This window comes from Theropithecus gelada, chromosome 1 (genome assembly GCF_003255815.1).
Source record: "Theropithecus gelada isolate Dixy chromosome 1, Tgel_1.0, whole genome shotgun sequence".
NCBI classification, from domain to species: domain Eukaryota; kingdom Metazoa; phylum Chordata; class Mammalia; order Primates; family Cercopithecidae; genus Theropithecus; species Theropithecus gelada.
In genome coordinates this window covers 20,164,119-20,187,054 of record NC_037668.1, presented here as the reverse complement: position 1 = coordinate 20,187,054, position 22,936 = coordinate 20,164,119, and the positions used below count along the sequence as shown (strand labels likewise).

The 22,936-nt window shown below is 49.0% G+C and overlaps 1 protein-coding gene across 5 annotated transcripts in view; it reads left to right on the top strand.

The window, feature by feature from the left end:
- Positions 1 to 22,936, top strand: part of KCNN3 (potassium calcium-activated channel subfamily N member 3) — a 168,254-nt gene that overhangs the window by 78,197 nt on the left and 67,121 nt on the right. For all 5 annotated transcript variants that reach the window (XM_025391133.1, XM_025391129.1, XM_025391136.1 and 2 more), the window contains exon 3: positions 21,423 to 21,841. In XM_025391133.1, the coding sequence (XP_025246918.1) occupies positions 21,423 to 21,841 (419 nt within the window). The remainder of the gene's footprint in view (positions 1 to 21,422; positions 21,842 to 22,936) is intronic.

The window sequence follows — 22,936 nt, the reverse complement described above, 5'->3', positions numbered from 1 at the left end:
GTGGCTCTGGGCCTTTGCTGTAGGCAGAGAGAACCAGGCCACCACGAGCTCTTCAACCCACTACTTCGTTTACAACTCTCTGACTTTGTATTCCCTGGTTTGCGTGTCTGACACCTCACTTGGCACATGATTTATTACAGCTTTTCAATAGCCCGTTCTTTCTGGATTGACCTGTCCGTCTCCATTTGGAGTAGAAAGATTGGCTTCTAGGTGTTTGTGGTGAGAATATTCCTGAGTGCAATGGTTTGGGGTTAGGGGCTTCCTGCTTTTGGTACAGAACTGAGGACCATAACCAAAGGAACTCCCCTTTTTCTGGCTGGGAAATGAAAAGGGTGGGGAAATACACACTAGAAGTTGCCTGAGACCTGGCTGAAGGAGAGTGTGGGTGCAGAAAAACTTTCTGTTTTACCAACACCTTCAGTGATAGAAAAAAAAAAAAAATCGAACTTCTGCCTGCATCACAGGCAAGGGAAGGTAGTTCAATGGAAACAGCATGGAAAGAGCTTTGGAGCCCATATAGGTCAATCCCCTGCTTCTGGGGTGGGCATTCTCTCCCACATGAATAGGTCCAGATTTCATTTTGAAAACATTTCCCTGGGGGGAATCTTCCCTCAACTTGTCTCTCTTTCCATCTCTACCCTTCTTCAAGGTTTGACAGTCTCTCCAACCAAAATCCCTCTTGCTGTAGTCAGAGCCTCTTAGGGACCAGTTAAACTGGAATAAGGGATGGCCATAACAAAACATGCAAATTCCCTTTCCTTTTAAAGAGCAATATGTCTCCTGGATATTACCTGAATAAACCCATCAGCTTGCTGTTACTGTTCTGGGATTATACTTGATGAGGATGGTTGCAGAAAGTCCTGTAAACATCTTCTGTACTCGGTATGGGGAGGGAAAGTCCCACCCATTTCCTGTGGAACATTCTGATTCCTGTTGTTGCTCTATATTTACAGAGTGGGCTCCATCAAGAGCCCACCTCCTTCTGTCACTGGTGGAAAGGCTATTTAATATGATCCCAGTTAGAGGGAGAAGGATCTGGGATGGTTGTTGAAACATGGCAGATGGGGGGGACCCGGAGGGAATGAACCACCCCAGGATGCTGCGTGACCACCTGACCCTCTGCAAAGCAGCATCGTGGCACTTTGTTCCCTTCCAAGGTTCCCACAGTGAGTGCCACCCATTTTTACCACAGTGGCAACAGGATTTATGCTTCCACCCACTCTCAGTTCTGAACTCTCTATGGCTTTGCCCCTCATTGGTCATAAAACAGGTGTCACCTGCCTCTCTGACTTGGCTTTTCTTGCAATTACATGGTTTCCTTTGTGATCTTCCTGGCCAGTGGAAGCAGAAGGATGCTTTTACAGATGGGGTATTATAGATGGGTTGGCAGATGAGGTGATTTCTGAGGGACTGGCACGATGCCCAAAGGAACGTGAGTCAGCTCTCAGAGGAGGTTTGGTTTTTCCTTCCAAATTCATACAAACAGCAGTGAAGTTTAAAAGATCCTCAAGTGGATTACAACCCCCATTCATTTGGCAGCAGAGGAGCACAACTGTCAAAAAGCCCAGGTACTTTCAGCCGTGGGAGAGGCACAGAGTCACTCTCAAGTTGGACAGGGCTTCAAGCTGTATCTAAAATTAACATCGGGGCCTTTTGTTCCCTTTCGAGGTTCCTTTGAGGAACGGGTGAAAGCCACCTCTTCTTGACCACAACAGTGACTGGATTTATTTTTGTCCTGTCTTCCTCCTCCCCATTCTCAGTTCTCGAGGCTTTTATTGTTTTTGGTTTTAGCCAGGCTTGGGCTGGTTGCTTACTCTCCGGTGTGCAGGGCTTCTAGAAGTGTTAGCCACAGCCAGCGGGAGGCAGCAGATCACCCATCCCACCTGCTGAGCCCTCACGGGCAGACATCTGTTGAGCTCCTCCCCAGCACCAGCCGCAAGAATGTACTAGATGTGGTCCCTGTTCTGTAAGAGCTCTCAGTTTAGAGCAGTGTTTTTCGGGAAAAAAAAAAAAGTGGTATGATACACGTAATATAAAATACCATCCTAACCTTTTTTTTTTTTTTTTTTTTTTTTTTTTGAGATGGAATCTCACTCTTGTCACCCAGGCTGGAGTGCGGTGGTGCGATCTTGACTTGCTGCAACCTCTGCCTCCCAGGTTCAATTGATTCTCTTGCCTCAGCCTCCCTAGTAGCTGGGATTACAGGCATGCACGACCATGCCCAGCTAATTTTTGTATTTTAGTAGAGACAGGGTTTCCCCATGTTGGCCAGGCTGGTCTCGAACTCCTGACCTCAGGTGATCCACCCACCTCGGCCTCCCAAAGTGCTGGGGTTACAGGCATGAGCCACCTGCCCTCATCCTAACCATTTTTAAGTGTATAGTTCAGTGATGTTAAGTTTACTCACATTGATGTGCGAACAATCCTCAACTCTTGTCTCCTGCAAACCTGAAATTCTGTACAGTATATACATGGGGGATACGTTCCAAGACCCCTGGTGGATGTCTAAAACTGCAGATAGTACCGAATCCTATAGAGAAAGATAGTCCCAGATTTGTTGATGGTTTGACTTAAGATTTGTTGACTTTATGATGGTGTGAAAGCAATACACATTCAGCAGGAACTGTACTTTGAATTTTGAATTTTGATCTTTTCCTGGGCTAGTGGTATGTGGCATGATATTCTCTTGTGATGTTGGGCAGCGGCAGAGAGCCCTAGTCAGCCCTGTGATCACGAGGGTCAGCAACTAATACAGTACTCTACAGTTTACCGCGTTCAGTAAATCACATGAGATATTCAATGGTTTATTATAAAATAGGCTTTGTGATAGATGATTTTGCTCAAATGTAGGCTAATGTAAGTGTTTGGAGCACACAAGGCAGGCTAGGTTAAGCTGTGACATTCGGTAGGTTAGGTGTATTAAATGCATTTTCTACTTAAAATATTTTCAATTTACAATGGGTTTATCAGGCCGTGACCCATCATAAGCTAAGGGGTATCTGTAATGCTGCAATGAACATGGGTGTGCAAATATCCCTCTAATACTCTGCTTTTAAAACCAAGTGTTCTTGGCCGGGCATGGTGGCTCATACCTGTAATCCCAACACTTTGGGAGGCCGAGGCGGTCAGATCACCTGAGGTCAGGTGTTCGAGACCAGCCTGGGCAACATATAGTGAAGCCTCATTTCTCTACTAAAAATACAAAAAATTAGCTGTGTGCGGCGGTGCATGCCTGTAGTCCCAGCCACTTGGGAAGCTGAGGCAGGAGAAATGCTTGAACCCAGGAGGCAGAGGTTGCAGTGAGCCAAGATCACACCACTGCACCCCTCCAGCCTGGGCAACAGAGCGAGACTCTGTCTCTCAAAAAAAAAAAACACACACACACACACAAAAGCAAGCGTTCTTAACCTGGGGCCCGTGAACTCCCAGAAACCAGCTGCAATACATGGTGTGTTCCAGAAATGCTTCTTGTTCTAGGGAAAGCAAATTCATAGCTCGCATCAGGTTTTCAGTGGGGTTAGGATACCAGGAGGGCTCAGTCTAGAGAGTAACAAAAGCAGCACCTCCTTCGGAATCCCCCGAGGCCCCGCGTGTCCTGAGTGCCGCCTGTCCGGTGGCAGGGCAGGTGTGAAGGAGCAAGTCATTCACATCTTGGTTCCCGTCCCAGCTGTGCCATTTACTACCTGGGTGACACTTGGCAGTTCAGCTGACGTCTTGGAGCCCTAGTCTTCAAATCTGTAAAATAGAAATAATGACAACATCTTCCTAGGATTGTTAGGAACACTAAACTAGATTGAGCACCATGGTTAAAAGCATCATGTGGTAGGCTGAATCATAATGCCCCTCCCCCAATCATAATGCCCCAACCCCAACCATATTTTGGCACAGACCCTGCCAAAATATCCAGCTCGTAATCCCTGGATATCCTGGCAAAAGGGACTTTGCAGGATGTGGTTAAATGGAGGATCTTGAGATGAAGGAGATTATCCTGGGTTATCCAGGTGGGATCTAAATGTAATCACAACTGTTCTTGTGAAAAGGGAGGCAGAGGGAGATCTGACTACCGAAGAAGAAGCAGGATGAGTGATGGTGAAACAGGAGGCTGGAGTGGTGGGAGAAAAGGCTACAAGGCAGGGAAGGTAGGCCCCCTCTGGAAGCTGGAAAAGCAAGGAAACGGATTCCCCTGCCAGATCTTCTGGAAGGAGCCAGCCCTGCGGACAACCTCCATGTTAGTCTAGTGAAACTGATTCCACACATCTGGCCTCCGGAGCTGTAATAGAATAAATCTGTGTTGTTTTAAGTAATGTGTTACAGCAGCAATAAGAAACGAGTACACATGGACTCTGGGGCCAGACTGCCTGGGTTTGATCTGAGTAAACCACTTACCAGCTGTGTGACCTTGGGCATGTCATTTAATCTCTTCATGCCTCAGTTTCCTCATCTTTCAATAATAAGACCCACCACAAAAGGGCTGCTATGAGGAGTAAAGAAGCTAGTATTTCTAAGTCATTGAGAATGGCACCGGAAACCTGGTAAGTGCTGTATAAAGTATTTGTTAAATAAAATAACTAAAAAGCACGTGAAGGTGGCTGGCTCACAGGAGGCTGTGGGGTGACGCGAGTGGATGCTGACGGGTTTGGCGGCATGGGCTGTGCTCCGTGGAGTGAGTTCAGGAAGGCAGGGGAGTATTTGGTGCCTCTCAGGAAGACCGTGGTAGTCTTCGTTAAAATGAACCATAGATGCTTGAAGGAATGAACCCTTCATTGTCTGTTACACTGAATGCCTCACACCCTGCATTTCCCAGTGTTCCTTGAAATATTAATAGCTGTTACTTCAAAACAAGAGTCAAGGTCAAGTAAGTTTGAGAAACTGCATTTCAAAGCCGACCAGTTTTCTTTTCTTTAGAAGTCTCAGAAGCTTTCATATGCTAATGAGCCTGATGAATCTCTGAGAAGCATTTTTTAAATATTTGGCCACTCAGTCACTTTGTATGGTGCTTCCAGCGTGGCCAGCACTCCGCAGAAGGCACCTCAGAGCAAGCCTGGATGCCTGTGGCTGCTGCAGAGTGTGTGAAGGTGGGACAACCCGTCTGAGAGGCAGTGTCAGGGGCCTGTTTGCCTGACCTCAGAACTAACTAGAAAATGTAGCTGCTGCTGATCCTGTCATTCATATCCCAGACAGTCAGAAAGGGTTACCGACAGGCCCATCTATCCCTGTTTCCTTTAGGGCCAGTGGAGGCACCTAGACCCTGAGGCCCCAGACCCTAGCATGCCCCTCTCTTGCCTCCCTCCTGACGCAATCCGAGACCCTGAGGGCACCGTGGATGCCACAGCCCTCAGGTCTAAACTTCATCCCGCCCCCTCCTCCAGCTGCCCCTTGGCTGCTTCTCAGGCTTAGGGATGTATCTACCAGCAGCCAGCATCAGCCTATGGGAGGACAGATGGAGAAAGTGGCAGTGTGGGCCCTGGAAGCAGGCCTGGGGCCTTTTTGGACAAGGGACTCTGGGGGTCTGGATATCCAAAGTGAGGTGTAGAAGGTGAAGGCAGACAAGGCCTCTGGGCCCTGTGGGCTTTTGGCTCCAGGGGGTGTGGTGTGACTTGAGGAGTGGTCAAGCAGGGCCCTCTAGTGTGGGGGACCTAGAGCCAGAGCCCCAGGTGTCTGGACCCAGGGCAGCAGCACAGACCCTGAATTGCAAATAGTGCCCCAGTCACCAAACCAGCCCTCTCCATAGCCATATCTTTGTTTGCTTCTGCGCATCTCTAGGAGACACGCAGTTTGAAGCTCCTGGTTCGTCAGGAACTTGCATCCTGACATCCACTGTACCCCACGGGGCTTGGCACTGTACCTGGCACACTGAGGCCAGGTCTGCAGCGAGCTCTCACCAGCAGCAGTCACTGTGGCGATGGTGGCTGCCGCATGCCCTGGCCCTGGCCCCCTCCTCCCGAATGGAGGGAACAGTGGAGCAGGTTTCAGTTCTCAACCATGGGGAGGGCCACCACTTCCCACAGGGAGCCCAGGCCTCTGCCGTCAGTAGGGGAGCAGGGTGGGCCACTGACTAATGCGGCTTTCAGTGCCTGCGATGGGAATGCCCATGGAGAGGTGGCCTTGAAATAAGTGCCTTTGTTTAATCTTCATGCCCTGGAACTATTTTTCACAAGGTGGTTTAGTTAGAGGGGCTGTGGATCTGGTAATGAGGCTGGCCTTGGAGGGGGAGCCTTGTAAGAGGAGCTCAGCTATAAACACTTCTAGCAGGGCTGTGTTCATAAAATCCTGGGGGCCCCCGGGGAATTTGAAGCTCTACACAGAAAATTACAGGGCAGGAAAGGACCTGGCAATTATTTTTCCTCCAAGAATGGCCATGCTTAAAACATCACCATTACGCGCCACAAGTGGCTTTCTCCAGGCCAGGACAGTGCTTTCAAAAAATACTTTATTGGGTTTTTTTTTAAATCACAAAAGCAATATAGGCTTGTTTTAACACAGAGGTGTGTTCTAATCATCAAAAGGAAAAAAGTCAATAGGTTCCCTGATTCCCATCTCCCTACGTCCCCAGTGGTACCAGTGTTAACAATGTAGTGTTTAGTTTAGCCAGAGGTGATTAACGCACCTTTTGTGTGTGCTTATACAAAAATGGACCAACATGCATACACATATATGGGCATTTTTGGTTTTATGTGTTGGTGTTTGCTCTTTTAAAAAAGAGGAATCCCACTATACCTATTATGCTGTAAGTTTCTCTTTTTACTTAGCAATATATCACGAACATTTTCTAAGTCAATACATATAGATCCACTTCATTTTTAAAAACAGCTACATAATGTTCCCCAGTATGAGTACCATAATGTATTCAGCTGTTTCCCTATTGATGTATATTCAAGTTTGTTTCCAGGGTTTTTTTTTTTTTAAGTATAATAAGCAGTTCTTTTAAAAATATTCTTTGATTTCTTTATCTTGTGCATATGTTGCAAGAGACTCTTTTGCCTTGGGAGAATTATAAAAATGGTGAACAATTAAAATGTTTCTTTGGCGTCACATTGATATAGTTTTGACACCTTAAGCCCTTTATGTATTGGTTTGGGCGGCCCATATTTCCTGGGTGCTGTGCCTGGCACTGTGGAGGACAGTGACCAAGGAGACGTCTGTCCTCAAGGACCCCTGCTTTAGTGAGGCTGCTGACAAGCAGGTGGACAGGAACACGGCTCAGATGGGAGATCAAGAGGGAGGTTTTGGCCAGAATGGAAACTTAATAGATGAGAGTGTGGCCTCTTGGTTTAAATCCTGTCTCTACCACTTAGTTGATAGGAGGTCTGGGGGAAGTTCACTTTTCTTATGGGGCTATTGTGAGACTCAAAGAGTTAATGTAAAGAAAAGTGCTTAGGAGGCCAGGTGTGGTGGCTCATGCCTGTAATCCCAGCACTTTGGGAGGCCGAGGACGGCTGATCACATGAGGCTAGGAGTTTGAGACCAGTCTGGCCAACATCGCAAAACCCTGCCTCTACTAAAAATACAAAAATTAGCCAGGTGTGGTGGTGCACAGCTACTCGGGAGGCTGAGGCAGGAGAATTGCTTGAACCCAGGAGGCAGAGGTTGTAGTGAGCCATGATCGTACCACTGTTCTCCAGCCTGGACAACAGAGTGAGACTCTTGTCTCAAAAAAAAAAAAAAAAAAAAAAAAAAAAGAAAAAAGAAAAGAAAAAGAAACGTGCTCAGGACCCAGCCAGCAAGTTGGAAACACCAAATGGATTGTTGCTGTTTGAAGTGCTGCCCCCGCCACTGGGAGATCAGGAAAAGCTCCCCCAGAAGGGGTGACGGTGCAGCTGGCCCTTGAGAAGGAGTTGAAGGCCTTTTAGTCAGTTGGGGAAAAAACAAACACTCCCTGCCCACCACCAACACCTGGTCCTGACCTCAGTTCTTCAGCTCCCTAGGCTGTTCAAAGATCCAAAAACCTCTTTATTTTTAGTTGCTAAAAATATCCCCTAAGCCAGGGTTAAAGAATTTCTCCCTGAGTGGTAAACAGGTGACTTAGAACCAATCAGGGCCCAGCAGCCCCAGTGATGATGCTGTTCCTCCCCTACCCCCAAACATTCAGCAGGATCCTTTCATGTGTCAAAAGGAAAGAAACTTACCAGAAACTTCCTGTTGAGAAAACGATTCCTCTTACCCCAGACTTAGCAGATGCACAGAAACCTTTGACTCCTGGATCTGCCAAGGCACACAGAGAACCAGAAACACGTATTGGCCTGGCCTGGGACAAGCAAACATCCGGGTTCAGTCCAACAAGCCCTCCTAGTACAGCCTGGGGCAGCACACACAGTAGTGGAGAGAGTGAACTTTGGAGGCTGCCTGGCCCGGCTCTAGAGCCTAGGTCTGCCCCTTATTAACTGTGTGACCTTTAGTAAATTACTTAATCTCTCCGAGCCTCAGTTTCCCTGTCTGTAAAATAGAAATAAGAATACCTATCTTAGAACACTGTTAAGGACTAAATGAAATGGTGCCTGTAAGGTCTGGTCCCCTGAAACGCGGGCTAGCACTCCCCAACTGTCTGGCCATCCTTCTCCAGTTGCCATTTGGGGATTGGCTCTTGTGACAAGCAGGGGGCACAGGGCCTGGGGAATACTGGAGGAAGGCACCCAGCCCCACCTGGGAGTTGGAAGGGACCAGCTTAGACCTGTGGAAGGGAGGGACGCTTGATCTGGAGGTCTCTGGTGAAGAAGCTGAGAAGAGGGAGTGCTTGTACAGAAGACGGAGGGGCGCAAGCTCAGGGGTTACTGGTAACTTGGTTTGGCTGGGATGAGACACCAGGTGTGGCAGGTGATGGGGATGGAGGGGCCAGCTGGTGCCAGGTGGGAAAAGGCCCTTTTGGCCAAGTGCAGTTAGGAGGTTGGACAGTCTGGGTTGCCACTGAAAGGTTCCAGAGGGGGAGGTGACATGATTTGGTTTGTATTTTGGAACATTCACTCTGGCAGCAATGTAAAGATGGCTGGGGCGTGGGGCACATGATGAGACCGAGGTGTGGCCACTGCAGCCCAAAGATTGACTGGGGACACTTGGCCTTACTGCTTCAAATAGAATTGGTTACAAACTCCCACCCCACACAGGAGGGGACCCAGTGTCTTTCCACTGGTCTCTGGGGGCTCGGAAACTTCCACTTCTCTCTTGACAGCTCATCTGATGTCAAACTCTTTCTGCTGAATTCTCCACCTTTATCCTGTACTTATTCTCCACCTCTATCCTCTATCCTGTACTAGTGACCCCTTAAGGCACCCTTCCTGTTCCCATTGCTCCTCGAGGGGCCCATGACCAAGGCCTCTAGGTTAGCCGACATTTCCATGGATCTGGAGCAAGGGGAAGGGGTGAGGTGGTGGGGGCACAACAAACGGGATGGTGCTGAACGCCACATGCTCCTGATCTTACAGTCTCAGCACTGTCCGTGTCTCATGGGTGGTCAGCAGCAGTTAGTCCTCAGTGGGCTCCGGCTTCCCCCTCTCATGGGACTGGCCCAAGGTGCTGCTTAGCCACCTGCCCTCTCCTTCCAGTCCCATAGCTCACAATGTCTCACCTCCAATGTTCCTGTTCATTTCTAGGGCACATACGTTAAGCCCTGTGTTGGTCTCCTCTGACCCCACCCCAGCCCTATCCAGAGGAATCTTCTTCATTAGCAAACATGCTGGGGTGTGTAAGTGGGCTCCTAAACTAAGATGGTCTCTTCCTCGCTAGGGACCCCATCACCAGGTCTCCATAGAGGTCTGTTCACTGGTGGGAAGAGGAGGAAGGGAAAGATGATAAATGGATATTCTATCTGTGGAAATGAAAGCTGTGGTCTTAGTTCCACAAACATAGCCCTGTCTAGATTGCAGGTAACAATGTGGGTTTCCAAGGTGGTGCAGACACCAGGGATGGAACCCAGTTTATTTTAATTGTATATTGATTCTCTGGTCAGCAAAGATTCTTCTGAGAATGAGCATTTAAAGTGTGGACTTGAGTTTTCTTTTTTTTTTTTGAGATGGAGTCTCGCTCTGTCACCCAGGCTGGAGTACAATGGCGCAATCTCGGCTCACTGCAAGCTCTGCCTCCTGGGTTCAGACCATTCTTCTGCCTCCGCCTCCTGAGTAGCTTGGACCACAGGTGCCCACTACCACTCCTGGCTAATTTTTTTGTATTTTTAGTAGAGATGGGTTTTCACTGTGTTAGCCAGGATGGTCTCGATCTCCTGACCTCGTGATCCGCCCGCCTCAGCCTCCCAAAGTGCTGGGATTACAGACATGAGCCACCGCGCCTGGCTGAGTTTTCTTTAGAAGACAACGTACACCCCAAACTGGCCAGCCCCCAAATAGAAGGCCTGCTTAGCAGGCTGGCAGGTGAAAGGGCATGGGATTTGGAAGACATAGAATGCTGAAGGCCCCAGTCAATTGATTGAACCTCTCTTGGTTTGGGTTTCTTCATCTGCTAAAGGGGCGTATTACTCCCTTACAGGGACATTATGAGATTGCAATGAAATGGTATGTGCAAAGTCACCTGGCTTGGCCCACAGTCTGGCTTTTGGGTAATTTTCACACAAAAGGAAATAGCTATGAACTGAATTGTGTCTCCCCAAAATGCATTTGTTGAGGCCCTAACCTCCAAAGTAACTGCCTTGGAGATAGGGAGTTGAGGCCCTACCTCCAATGTAACTGCCTTGGAGATAGGGTCTGTGGGAGGTAATTAAGTTTAAATAAGGTTATAAGGATGGGGCCTAATCCTATAGCACTGAGGCTCTAGGAGAAGAGAAAAAGAGAGGTCTCTCTCCGTCTCTCTGCCATGTGAGGACACAGTGAGACGGCGGCCACCTGCAAGCCAGGAAGAGAGCCTGACTGTGTTGGCACCCTGATCTCAGACTTCCAGCCTCCAGCACTGCGAAAAAATACATTTCTGTTTTTTAAGTTACCCAGTCTATGGTATTTTGTTTTGGAGACCCGAACGGACTACCGCAGGTGCATATTTAACCTGTGGGCAGTCTGTCTTCAGAAAGTGGTGACATGGTGCACATGGCCCTGGTGGGAGTGGGTCTGTGGTCTCCTATCCTTTGATAAAGCTTATTCTGTGACCTCCAAGGTCCCAGTGATCTGGGTCCTGCTACCTTCTTGGCCTCATCTGGTACCATCCCTCACTTCTTTTTCACATTGGTCTTCTTTCTTCTATCTCTGCAACTCTCTAAACTCCATCCTGCCTTGGGGTTTTTGCACATGGTTGTCCCCTCTGTAATGCATACCTTTGCAAGGCTCACTTTGGATTCAGAGGACCCCTCCATAGAGAGCCCTGTCCTGGCTGTCTGGGACTTCTCCCATTTCCTTTGCCCTGTCTTATTCTCTTCCTGGCAGGTATCACTCTCTAAAATTAAATGGTTTACCAGTTTAATATCTGTTTTCCTCCCCTGAAATGTAAGCTCTGTGGGGACAGGGGCCTTGTCTATTTGTCTTGCTATATCCCTAGAGCTTACCAAGTCACATAATAGGGGCTCAACTCATACTCAATGAATGAATGAGTGAATAAGCTGATCAGGGCAAAGCTCCATGCCTGTGCATCCAGCACCTCTTGAACCAGACCCCAAACACTTAATTTCCAGCATCACACCTTGTCTCTCATTACAACTAGAGACCAGTCGGTCCATCCAAAGGATTTCCAATCAAAGGGTTCTATGGGGAGCATGGGGTCCACTACAGAGATCTAGACTGGAGGAGGAGGTGAGTGAGTTGATCTTTGAATGTTCTTCTCTACCCTTTCAACTACAACAGCTCTGAATTTGTGTTTCCCATGTTGGGCGTACATGAACAATCTTATAAAAGAAATGGCCCCACAGCCTGGAGAAAATGGAAAACTACAAATCGCATCCAAGTCTTCACATTACACAGATGAATCTCAGGTCCAGAGACTTGCCACACACAGATGGCCAGAGGTGGGATGCTCTATCCCCAGTGGTGCCGTGGTCAGGGATCAAGAAATTCCTGCTATGTGAGTGAAAAATAATGGCTCCCTTAAATGCTGTAACTTGGCTTGCTTTCTCTGAGAACTGAGGACAGGAGAAAGGATTTATGATCACCACTGGTCTCTGTTAGTCCCAAACAAACTTCAGGCTCCATAACGCCCATGGGTAGTCATTATACACTGCAACAGACCAAAAGCGAGCTCTGGTGAGGCACTCAGGAGAAGCCTGTCCTGGCCGGACCAAAGAGCCACTGTGGGACATCACACATGGCCCAGGGAGTGGGATGGTTTCAGATGAGAACAATTTCTTCTTAGATACAGAGCCGGGTAGCATGGACCCCTTCGCCCTAAGCATCATGTTTATGGTAGAATCATAGACTTCCCTGACAAGGCCCATTCACTGGCTGGCCTGTTTTAGAGCCACCTTTTTTCTACCTTTGCTTCCCACCCCCCACCTTCCTCCCTTTCTTCCTTTAGTTCCATGGAGCATTTGCTGACTGGAAATTTTACGAACCTTGCTGCAAACCCAGAAGTTCATTTCATCACTGGCAATCAGCTCCTGTCCTCAGGGAAAGCTAATTAGGTACTACAGGACTTTTGATGTTGCTTCCATGGTAACCCCCCTAGTAATGGTGTACATGCAGAATATGTGCTCCAGGGTGTTTAAATTTATATATGTATATATATAAAATATAAAATATATTATATATAAATAATATATCTTAAGAAAATCTGTAATTTTTTTCCTCTTGCTTTGTTTCTGTGTATATTTTTTTAAATGATGGAAATTTTCCCTGAAGTTTTTTTCCCCACAGAGAGGGAACAGTACACAAAAAGGCTTTTTCCATTTTCTCTCCTTTAATTTAGAGAAATTCATAGTTGTGCAAGAGTGAAAGTTTTTCAGTTTGGTCAGAAAGTGTCTAAGCAGGAATATGCTCTCCTCCCTGATCGCTGATAACATTTTAATGACAGATTTTGCTTAAATAAAAAATCAGAAAGGTCTCAAGCCTTTCAAAATAGAATGAGGGGAAAACGAGTGAATCCAATGAATGGACTCTAAACTTATCCTAAAAAAAAAAAAAAAAGAAAAAAGGCAAGCTTCCCTGCATGCCTACCCCTCTGCAGGAAGTGTGGGAAGGCCTCACAAGCCTGAAGCTCAGGCTGTGCCATGTGGCTGCTGGAGACACTGGGTAGTGTCCTTGTCTCCCTGTCAAGGCAACCTGTCCCAGGCCCTACAGAGATTGCAGCTGAATGGCCCTGTCCTGAGGTGGCCAGATGGCCTTCAGCATTGGCCTTGTGGTGAGCTGGCGATGACATCTTTGCTTGGTGAGACACTGTAACCAGGGAAAGCTCAGACCTGGACTCCCTGAGGTGCAGGTGACAAGGGAGAGGGCCTGTGACACGCCCACAGCTGAAAGCTGAGGGCTTCTGAAGAATCCCTGAATAACTAAAAGTGCTTTCTGTACTATCCCTCACTGGCCGTCCAAGGATGGAATACCATGCTGACCTCTTCATTAGCTGCCAGCGAATCCGTTTAGCCTCAGCATTTGCCAACAAGGTCCACTGTTCCCAGATTCCATGCTGTTTTTCTCCAGTGCCCCCCCCATTAATTCCGTTTTGCCTTTGTTCTGTGATTCAGTCTACCAGCTGACTTCCTCACATCTGAGAAAACACTTTGTATGCAAAACAACCAAACTGCTTGCAAAATAACTTTTTAAATGCTCTGAGTTATTCTTTGATATCTCAAATGATGCATCCATGGTGGGAGTGGGGATGGGGGAAGCTGGAATGGCCCTTGACCCTGATCTCCTTCCCATCCAGTAACCCAGTTGCTTGAGAAAGACTGGCCAGCAGATGTAACTGAGTGGAGTGGGAAGGTGGGGACAGGTGAGGGTTCCTTCTAGGGGCTGTGGCATAAGAATCTAAAAGGAAAATGTTGGGTACAGTAGGCACATGACCTGGCTTTTCTAATATGTGCCAAATGTAAGAATTAGTTTTGTTATATATTAGTTTTGTGGCATAACAAAGCACCTCAAAACATAACGGCTTAAAATAAGAATTTAGGTCACATTTCTGTGGGTCAGTCATTTGGGCGGGGCTCAGCTTGGTGGTTCTTCTGCTGGTCTTACCTGGGGTGAGCTTCTGTCATGCAGCTGGTCTAGGATGGCTTCTGATGGCTGGCAGCTGGTGCTGGCTGTAGGCTGGGCTGAAAGGGGTAGTGAGGCCATGTGTCTATAGTGAGCCTCACGGTGCTGACATTTTTCAAACCTCTGCTGTATCACTCTTTCTACTGTTCCACTGGCCAAAGCAAGGTACATGGCTAAATTCAGACTGAAGAGATTGAGAAATAGGCTGTACTGGCCAGGTGTGGTGGCTCACACCTGTAATCCCAGCACTTTGGGAGGCCGAGGTGGGCATATCACTGGAGGTGAGGAGTTCGAGACCAGCCTGGCCAACATGGTGAAACCCCATCTCTACTAAAAATACAAACATTAGCCAAGTGTGGTTGTGGGTGCCTGTTATCGCAGCTACTCAGGAGGCTGAGGCAGGAGAATCGCTTGAACCCGGGAGGCAGATGGCGCCATTGCACTCTAGCCTGGTTGACAAGAGCGAAACTGTCTCAAAAAAAAGAGAGAGAGAAATAGGCTGTACTTCTTGACTGGAAGAGAGGCAAAGTCACATGTACAGAAGTAAGTGAATGGGATGGGAGGAATTTGTGGCCATTTCTGCAAGCTGCCGCCTCCGGTGTATCTGATACATGCCTTCCAGGCACTGCTGAAGCCGTGTCTAGCCCAAGAAACTTTTCAAATTGCATCCGAATCATGCATGTCTTTTGCTAGAGCTACTTGAGATTGTGAACTGATTCATGGGACATGTGTTTGATTCATATTTATATACCCACAGTAGCCTAACCTTGTTGATTCTTAATAATTATTATACTGAACTGAGTTGAGTTAGTTCTCCTTTTTCTCTAATTACAAGCTCCTTAAAGGAAAGTTTGGAATCACTGTTGCATACAATCTCTCTCCCAGAGCTCTCAGAATTATACTAACAGCTGAAAATCCTACAAGTCCTCAGAACCACCAGTTAAGTGGTAGAGGGATTAGGCCTAGAGCCACCTCTGGACAGAGCAACTATCTGAGGAAAGAGTGGAACTTTCAGGAGACCAGAGACTGTGGTACTGACACATTACATCTTCAGGCCAGTTGCACCCTCAATGAGTGAAATCACTTTTTTAGGCTTAGGAGGCAGAAAGATTCAGTGACTCGGAGAATGTGGCTTTCCTTTCCCCATTCAGGGAGGCCAGCATGCGAGGAGCAAACCCACGTTTGGTCAGGAAGGGACTCGTTCATCAGCCCTGGGCCTCTGTGGCTTCTCCTGCTCTGGAACAGCCCAGAACAGACCACTCGAGGGCCCACAGTGCTCCCTGCCCCATGCCACATTGTGTCCACATCACCTCAGTACTTTTCCAGAATCCATCAGAGGCCAACAGTCAAGCTGGTCTAGAATCACGGCTGGATGACTGAGACTAAGCCCTAGGGGAAGATAGTCCTTCGTGGAGCCACATACACACTCCTCCTGCCCCTCTGGTCCAGCGCTACTCAATATCCTGGTTTCAGACTTGCTCTAGAACTTTCTAAGGCTTGGAGGTCACCTGGGACAGTTTATTCGAGGTTGAACCACCCTTTGAGAATAAGAGGGTGTCCCTTCCCATGGTGTGAGATGAATTGTCAAGTCCTTTGTGAGTCACAGGCTTAGGAATGGATTTTCAACAGGAATTTCCATTCTGGGTGGTTAACAAGGGCCACGGGCAATCTGTCCTTTTCTTCATATGACACAGTCATCCGCCTACACACTTTTTATTCACCAAAATTCTACTGACTGCCCACTCTGTGCCAGGCAACGTCTCAGGCATGGGAGTGGGGTGAGATGAGCCAGGCATGGTTCCTGTCCCTGGAGAGCTCAGGTGCACTGAGAACACAGATGAGGTGGGAGCCGCCAGCAAGAGGGTCTGTGTAGAACTACAGAATTATGGCTTCTTAAGGCAGGTGGTACCTTGGGGATTGTCTAGTCTATTCCCTCATTCCTCAGAGGAGGAAGCTGAGCCCAAGAGAGGGAAGATTAGTCCAGGGGCACACAGTATGTGGGAGTTATTAATTCACTAAACAAGCATTTATTGAACACCTACTAAGCGCTAAGATCTGAGCTAGGCTCTGGAGATGCCACAGGGAACAAGGAAGACACAGCCCTTGTCTCTTTGGAGCTCCAACTGTGACTGGTGGAGGGGGGGGGGCTCCCGATCCTGGTTACATTTTAGACTCACCTTGGAGCCTTAAGAAGAACCCCCGTGCCAGGGCTCCACCCCCAGAGATTCTGATTTACTTGGCCTGGGGTGGGCCTGGGCATGGGTATTTTTGAACAAGCTCTCCAAGTTATTCTAATGTGCGATGTGAGTAGGTTGAGAACCACGTCTAAGGGGTGAGACAGCAAAAATCTCACAAACGCAAACCAATCATTGGGATTGTGCTTTGTTAGGAATGAATGGGATGCAGAGTGAGGAACCAGCGGAGTGGGGTATCTGCTACTTGCTCTGAAACGGGAGGGAGCGAGACCACACTTGGAGAACTGTGATTCCAGGGGTCAGAAGGAAGGAAGGAAGCATACAGTGTCCTCATGTGGGACAGCAATGGGATCTTCTGGGCCACGTCCCACCCTGCAGATGCAGAAAACCCTGCAGTGGAGCCCTGTCCAGCAGAGGCTTTTAACCTGCAGCCTGAAAACTCCCCCAACCGCCAATCAAAACACCGCCTCTTTACACACAGTGTTTGTGAGTGCCCCCCAGGCCCTCCAGCTTAAAAATCCCTCACATTTTTAGACAGTTAGTAAAGCACTGTCGGACTTATTTATTTATTTATTTATTTTGAGACTGAGTCTTGCTCTGTCGCCCAGACTGGAGTGCGGTGGCGCCATCTTGGCTCACTGCAAGCTCTGCCTTCCGGGTTCAAGCGATTCTCCTGCCTCAGCCTCCTGAGTAGCTGGGACTACAGGCGCCCGCCACCACGCCCGGCTAATTTTTTTGTGTTTTAGTAGAGACGGTTACACTGTGTTGCCCAGGCTGTTTGCGAACTCCTGAGCTCAGGCAATCTGCCTGCCTCGGCCTCCCAAAGTGCTGGGATTATAGGTGTGAGCCACCGCGTGGGCCACCAACCCCAGCCACCAACTTTTTATCTGTATTATTGGATCCTAACACTAACCTCATGAGGCAGGCAGGGCCAAGGTCAATGTTCCCCTGTTGGAGATGTGGAAACAAGCTCAGAGAAGTCACACACGGCCTGAGATCACATGGCTAATACCTGGATGTGGAGGACTTCAGGCTAGCTCTCTGGCCTCCAGCTCCACTACCCCATGTGGCCCCCACCTTCCCTGCACCAGCAAGCTGCAACTGAGGCAGGGCACCCGAGAGGCAGCTGGGGACCAGCACCTTCCCGTCACGCTGGGCAGAGCTGCTGGTGCGTTCTCCCCTTCAGCTGTGACGGCTTACAATCCCGCTCCTCATCAGGCAATCAAAGGAATCTGTTACTTGTTGCTTCCCTTCCTGCCCAGAGTGAACCCAGTTACTATAGTAACCAGATGCAATTCTTTATTACAGAGTAGATGGTTTTAATTTTGCATTTGAAGAATTTGGCCAGGCAGTCACGTTGCCATGGCTTGGCCTGTCGGGCGGCAGTTAGAAGCAGAGGGAACCCTTTGAACAGCCATTAGGGCTTTCCAATTGCTGGGGGAAACCTGTGTCTGGAAAAACCCAGGCTCAGCTGCACTGGGGAAGGAGGAGGGTGAGTCTCCAGCTGGTGCTGTGCTGGGTACTGTCTCCTGTTCAGAAATGACAGCTCCCTGATTAGAGCCACCAGGTGAGCCTCTCAGCCAGTTGCTCCCACAGTCCCCTCTAGTTTCCCTTCAGGATCCTTATGGGTGGGTCGGTGGGGGGCTGCTCATAGGGCCTTCAACACATGTTTGTTGAATGAATGAATGAATGAATGAACAAATGATCCTTTATTAAGCCCTGTCAACCCATTGTCTCCTCTGCTCTCCATTATGGCTTTGTAAGGGTACACAGCACGGAGAAAGAGAAACTGAGGCTCAGCAAGGTGAGAGACTTGCCTCCTAGTGCTGCCTCCCCCGCCCATGCCTCTCAGGGCCCACTGAATTGCCTGGTAGGTTCCCCTTGCTGCCGAAACATATCACAGGTAGATGCTAAAAGCAAGGCAAGCATCGCCCGCCCACCCCACACCAGGCCTGGTACCATAGGTCCTCTCCTGGGTCCTCGGTTCCTGCTGAACTAAGGAAGGCAGCAAAATGGGGAGAGAAAGCTGCTTGGTGACTAACTTTGAAACAGAGCAGAAGCTTCCTTCAGCCCAGACCATCAAGGAGACAGTTGGATGGACAGAATAAAGAGCCCTTCATTCCCCGATCTCCCTGTGCAAGGGAGGAAAGGAAGGCTTCACTTGGCTTTCAGCCAGACCCCACAAATCCACGCTGATCCAGTCTCTCTGTTACTCTTTCTGTGCTGAGGGTGTATTTCCACGTTAAGTAAAACCTCCACCCAACCCTGGCCTCAACATTAATTTCTCCTAACCCAGCCTAGTTTCTTCCAGCCTTGCAGCTCAGGCCTTCCCAGGATGCATGCGTGGGCTGCTCTCCTGGCCAGGAGGTGCTGGTGTTGGTGCCCTTCATCCTGAGCTCATGTTAGGCCACAGGACCCTGCCTGTCTCCTGTTTAAAGGCAAACATAAGCAGCTTTGGAGAGCAGCAGCTCTCTGTGGCTATCGGTGGAGCAGGCAGCATATGAGGCTGGAGTCTTGAGTGGGATGTGTTTGTGGATGAGCTGGGACAGGCATCAGCCAGATCTGCTGGAGGGCCAAGGGCCCAGTAGAGAGAGGGCATAGTGTGATGATAAACACTCCACTACCTCCCAGAAGTGAGGTGCCTGCACAGGAGGCCCACACCGAACATATGCGCGGATCTCAGGCCTCACCCTCCAAGAATCAAATCATCTGAGCTGGATGAGACCTTACAGGCTTCTCATTTCAGTCTCAGATGAAGACTGAGGTCACAGAGGGGAAAGATGTGAACTCCGTTTCGCAGTCATCAAACATGGTGGGACTCCACAGTGGGACTTACCCGAAGACAAAGGCTGGGCACACAGCTGGTGCTCAGTCAATTCTTGTGTGAACAGCCATCCTCATGAGGTGACAGCAGGAAGCATCTTCGTGAAAGGTTAGGGCTAGAAGGAAGCTTAGACATCACTGAGTCCAACTGTCATTTTACAGAAAGACAGACCAGATCCATTAATAATGCTAAAACTAAGAATAGCTAATAGTTACATAGCATGCTGGGTGCTAGGCAGGATTCCATGCATGCTGCATATACGAACCCACTGCAGCCTCACAGCGGCCTCTGTGCAGCAGCTATTATCATCATCCCCAGATGAGGTCACTGAGGCATAGGGCGGTTCGGTAACTTGCCCAAGATCGTGGAGCCAGTAGTGTTAGGATCGGGCAGTCCGGCTCCAGAGTCCGCGCCGTGAACGCTTCACTGCACTGAGAGCGCAGTGCTACCAGCAAACACTTGTGCTCCCTTCTCTGAGTGGGGAGAAGGAATCTGTGCCAGCCCTTGCGAGTTCACTCATGCGGGAAACATGACTTTTTCATCTTCGCATCCCCTTCCAGGGCTCAGCTCAGGTCTGGCAGGGGCTCAGGGATGTGTTTTTAATACAAATGAGTTGATCTTTCTCACCATCGTGAAAGAGCCAATTTGGCACCTGTGTGCTGGAAGGGACCTTGGGAAGTGGCTCAATATAGAACACTTGTGGTCAGCAAAAAGGAGGGGGTGGTTCCCACATACCAAGCAGTTCTCCAGTGGCCACTGGCTGAGTGTCCTGCAATATAACTCAACCCTGACTGTCTGCCTGGAGTTAGTGTTGGCTCCCATGGGTTGAGGGCTCAGTCCCACCACATTGACCCCACTTGTGACGCCAGTCACCAGCCCCAGGCTGTTTTACCTGAGCCTCTGACCAAGTGGCTATAAATCAGGGGTTCCCAGGACGCCCTTCTCAGGTTTTCATTAATTTTCTTTTTTTTTTTTTTTTTGAGACGGAGTCTTTGCTCTGTCGCCCAGGCTGGAGTGCAGTGGCGCCCACTCGGCTCACTACAAGCTCCGCCTCCTGGGTTTACGCCATTCTCCTGCCTCAGCCTCCCGATTAGCTGGGACTACAGGCGCCCGCCACCTCGCCCGGCTGGTTTTTTGTACTTTTAGTAGAGACGGGGTTTCACCGTGTCAGCCAGGATGGTCTCGATCTCCTGACCTTGTGATCCGCCCGTCTCGGCCTCCCAAAGTGCTGGGATTACAGGCGTGAGCCACCGCGCCCGGCCTTCATTAATTTTCTAGAGCAGCTCACTGAACTCAGGGAAACACATTTACTGGTTTATTATAAAGGACCTTACAAAGGATTCAGATGAGCAGCCATATGGGAGCGAAGCAAAGGGCAGGGCGCATGGGAAGGGGTGCAGCTTCCATGCCCTCTCTGGGCATGGAACCCTCCACGTGTCCAGGGACTTCCATGTGTCCAGCTATCTAGAAGCTCATGGAAACACAAAGAGGGGAACAATAGACACTGAGGGTGGAGAGTGGGAGGGAGACGATCAGAAAAAATAACTATTGGGTACTAGGCTTAGTACCTGGTTGACAAAATCATCTGTACAACAAGCCTCTGTAACACAAGTTTACCTATATAGCAAACCTGCATATGTACCCCTGAACCTAAAATAAAAGTTAAAACACACACAGACACACACACACACACAGTCTTTTTGGGATTTTATGGAGGTTTCATTACACAGACATAATTGATGACATCACTGGCCATTGGTGATCAACTCAACCTTCGGGCCCCTCTTCCCTCCCAGGAGGTGGTGGGGTGGGGCTGAAATTTCCAGCCCTCTCATCACCAGATTGGTTCCCCTGGCAACCAGCACCCATCCTGAGGCTACCCTGGATCCCCACCTCCCACCCCAGCCACTAGTCATCTCATTAGCATACAAAAGACACTTATCACTTTGGAAATTCCTAAGGTTTTAGGAACTGTGCCTAAACCAGGATAAAGACCAATTATATGATTTCTTATTATAAATCACTATATCTCAGGAAGTGATTTGCAGAGGAGGAAAGTGAGGCCTAGAGAGTCAAAGTGTCTTAGCCAGGGCCTCCCAGCCGGACCTGAATCCAGGTCTCCCTACTCCCCATCCAGGGCTCTTGACACACAGCAAGGCCCCTAAAGAGCAGGCTGAGGTGGTCAGGCTGACCTGAGCCCGGGAGCCTGCCCCAGCCTGCCCCACCTGTCCTGTCTGGGCCCTGCTGTGCGCTTCCTGGTCCTGGCCACACTAATGGACTCTCTGCCCCCACCAGCTCTTCGTGATCGACAATGGCGCGGATGACTGGCGGATAGCCATGACCTACGAGCGCATCCTCTACATCAGCCTGGAGATGCTGGTGTGCGCCATCCACCCCATTCCTGGCGAGTACAAGTTCTTCTGGACGGCGCGCCTGGCCTTCTCCTACACACCCTCCCGGGCGGAGGCCGATGTGGACATCATCCTGTCTATCCCCATGTTCCTGCGCCTGTACCTGATCGCCCGAGTCATGCTGCTGCACAGCAAGCTCTTCACCGATGCCTCGTCCCGCAGCATCGGGGCCCTCAACAAGATCAACTTCAACACCCGCTTCGTCATGAAGACGCTCATGACCATCTGCCCTGGCACTGTGCTGCTCGTGTTCAGCATCTCTCTGTGGATCATTGCTGCCTGGACCGTCCGTGTCTGCGAAAGGTATTCCACCTGGGGCCTTCTGAGTGCAGAGTCTGTGCTGGGACAGGGCAGGGAGGAGGAGCAGGGGTGCCAGGAGGTATGTGGTCTGATGGAGGAGACAGGCATGTACCCAGACACCTGAAAGGAGACAGTGGGAAAGAGGGGAGTGCTGAGTTGGGGTTGAGTATGAGCTGTAATTGCAGCTTTGGAACCAAGGTAAGGTGGGAAAAAGGCACAGAATTTTCCTGATTTTCTGTTGCTTCTTTGCAAAGCAATATATCATTCTGGTTACGTCAGTAACTCACATATAACACATTGCAATTTCTTCCTCTTGGGTACTAATAATGCTTATTAGCATTTTAAAGGCTCTGAGAAGTCCTGCAGTAATGAAACCATTTATTTTCGTTTAGTTCAAACTTTCTCAATTGTATTTGCCCTCAAACCCTTTTTATTATAAAGCACTATTGGTACCTTGCTACTCAAAGTTTGGTTCACAGACCAGCAGCATTGGCATCACTGGGAACTTGTTAGAACAATTCCCAGAATCTCAGGCCTTAGCCTAGAATGACTGAATTAGGATTTGCATTTAACAAGGTCACTTGGTGATTCATATGCACCTTACTTTGAGAAGCACTGTACTGATGGAACATACTTTGGGAAACGTTTTAGGAGGCTAGTGGTTGGGAGTCATTCAGAGGAGCTACTCATGAGATAGAAGGGAGATGTGTCCTGATAGAGATCCAGGGCTGTAGAACAAAATGCCAACTCCTTGGAACAGCCATCATCAAGGTGCAAGGGCAGGACTGAGACCACCTCCTTCCACCACCCTTGAGCTGCCTTTCATGACTCTTCTCCCATGCAAGGGGTCCTGGATATTCATCTTATTTATTTATTTATTTATTTATTTATTTATTTGAGATGGAGTCTCATCCTCTCACCCAGGCTGGAGTGCAGTGGCACAGTCTCTGCTCACTGCAATCTCTGCCTCCCAACTTCAAGCAATTCTCCTGCCTCAGCCTCCCATGTAGCTGGGATTACAGGCATACACCACCATGCTAGGCTAATTTTTCTATTTTTAGTAGAGATGGGGTTTCACCATGTTGGTCAGGCTGGTCT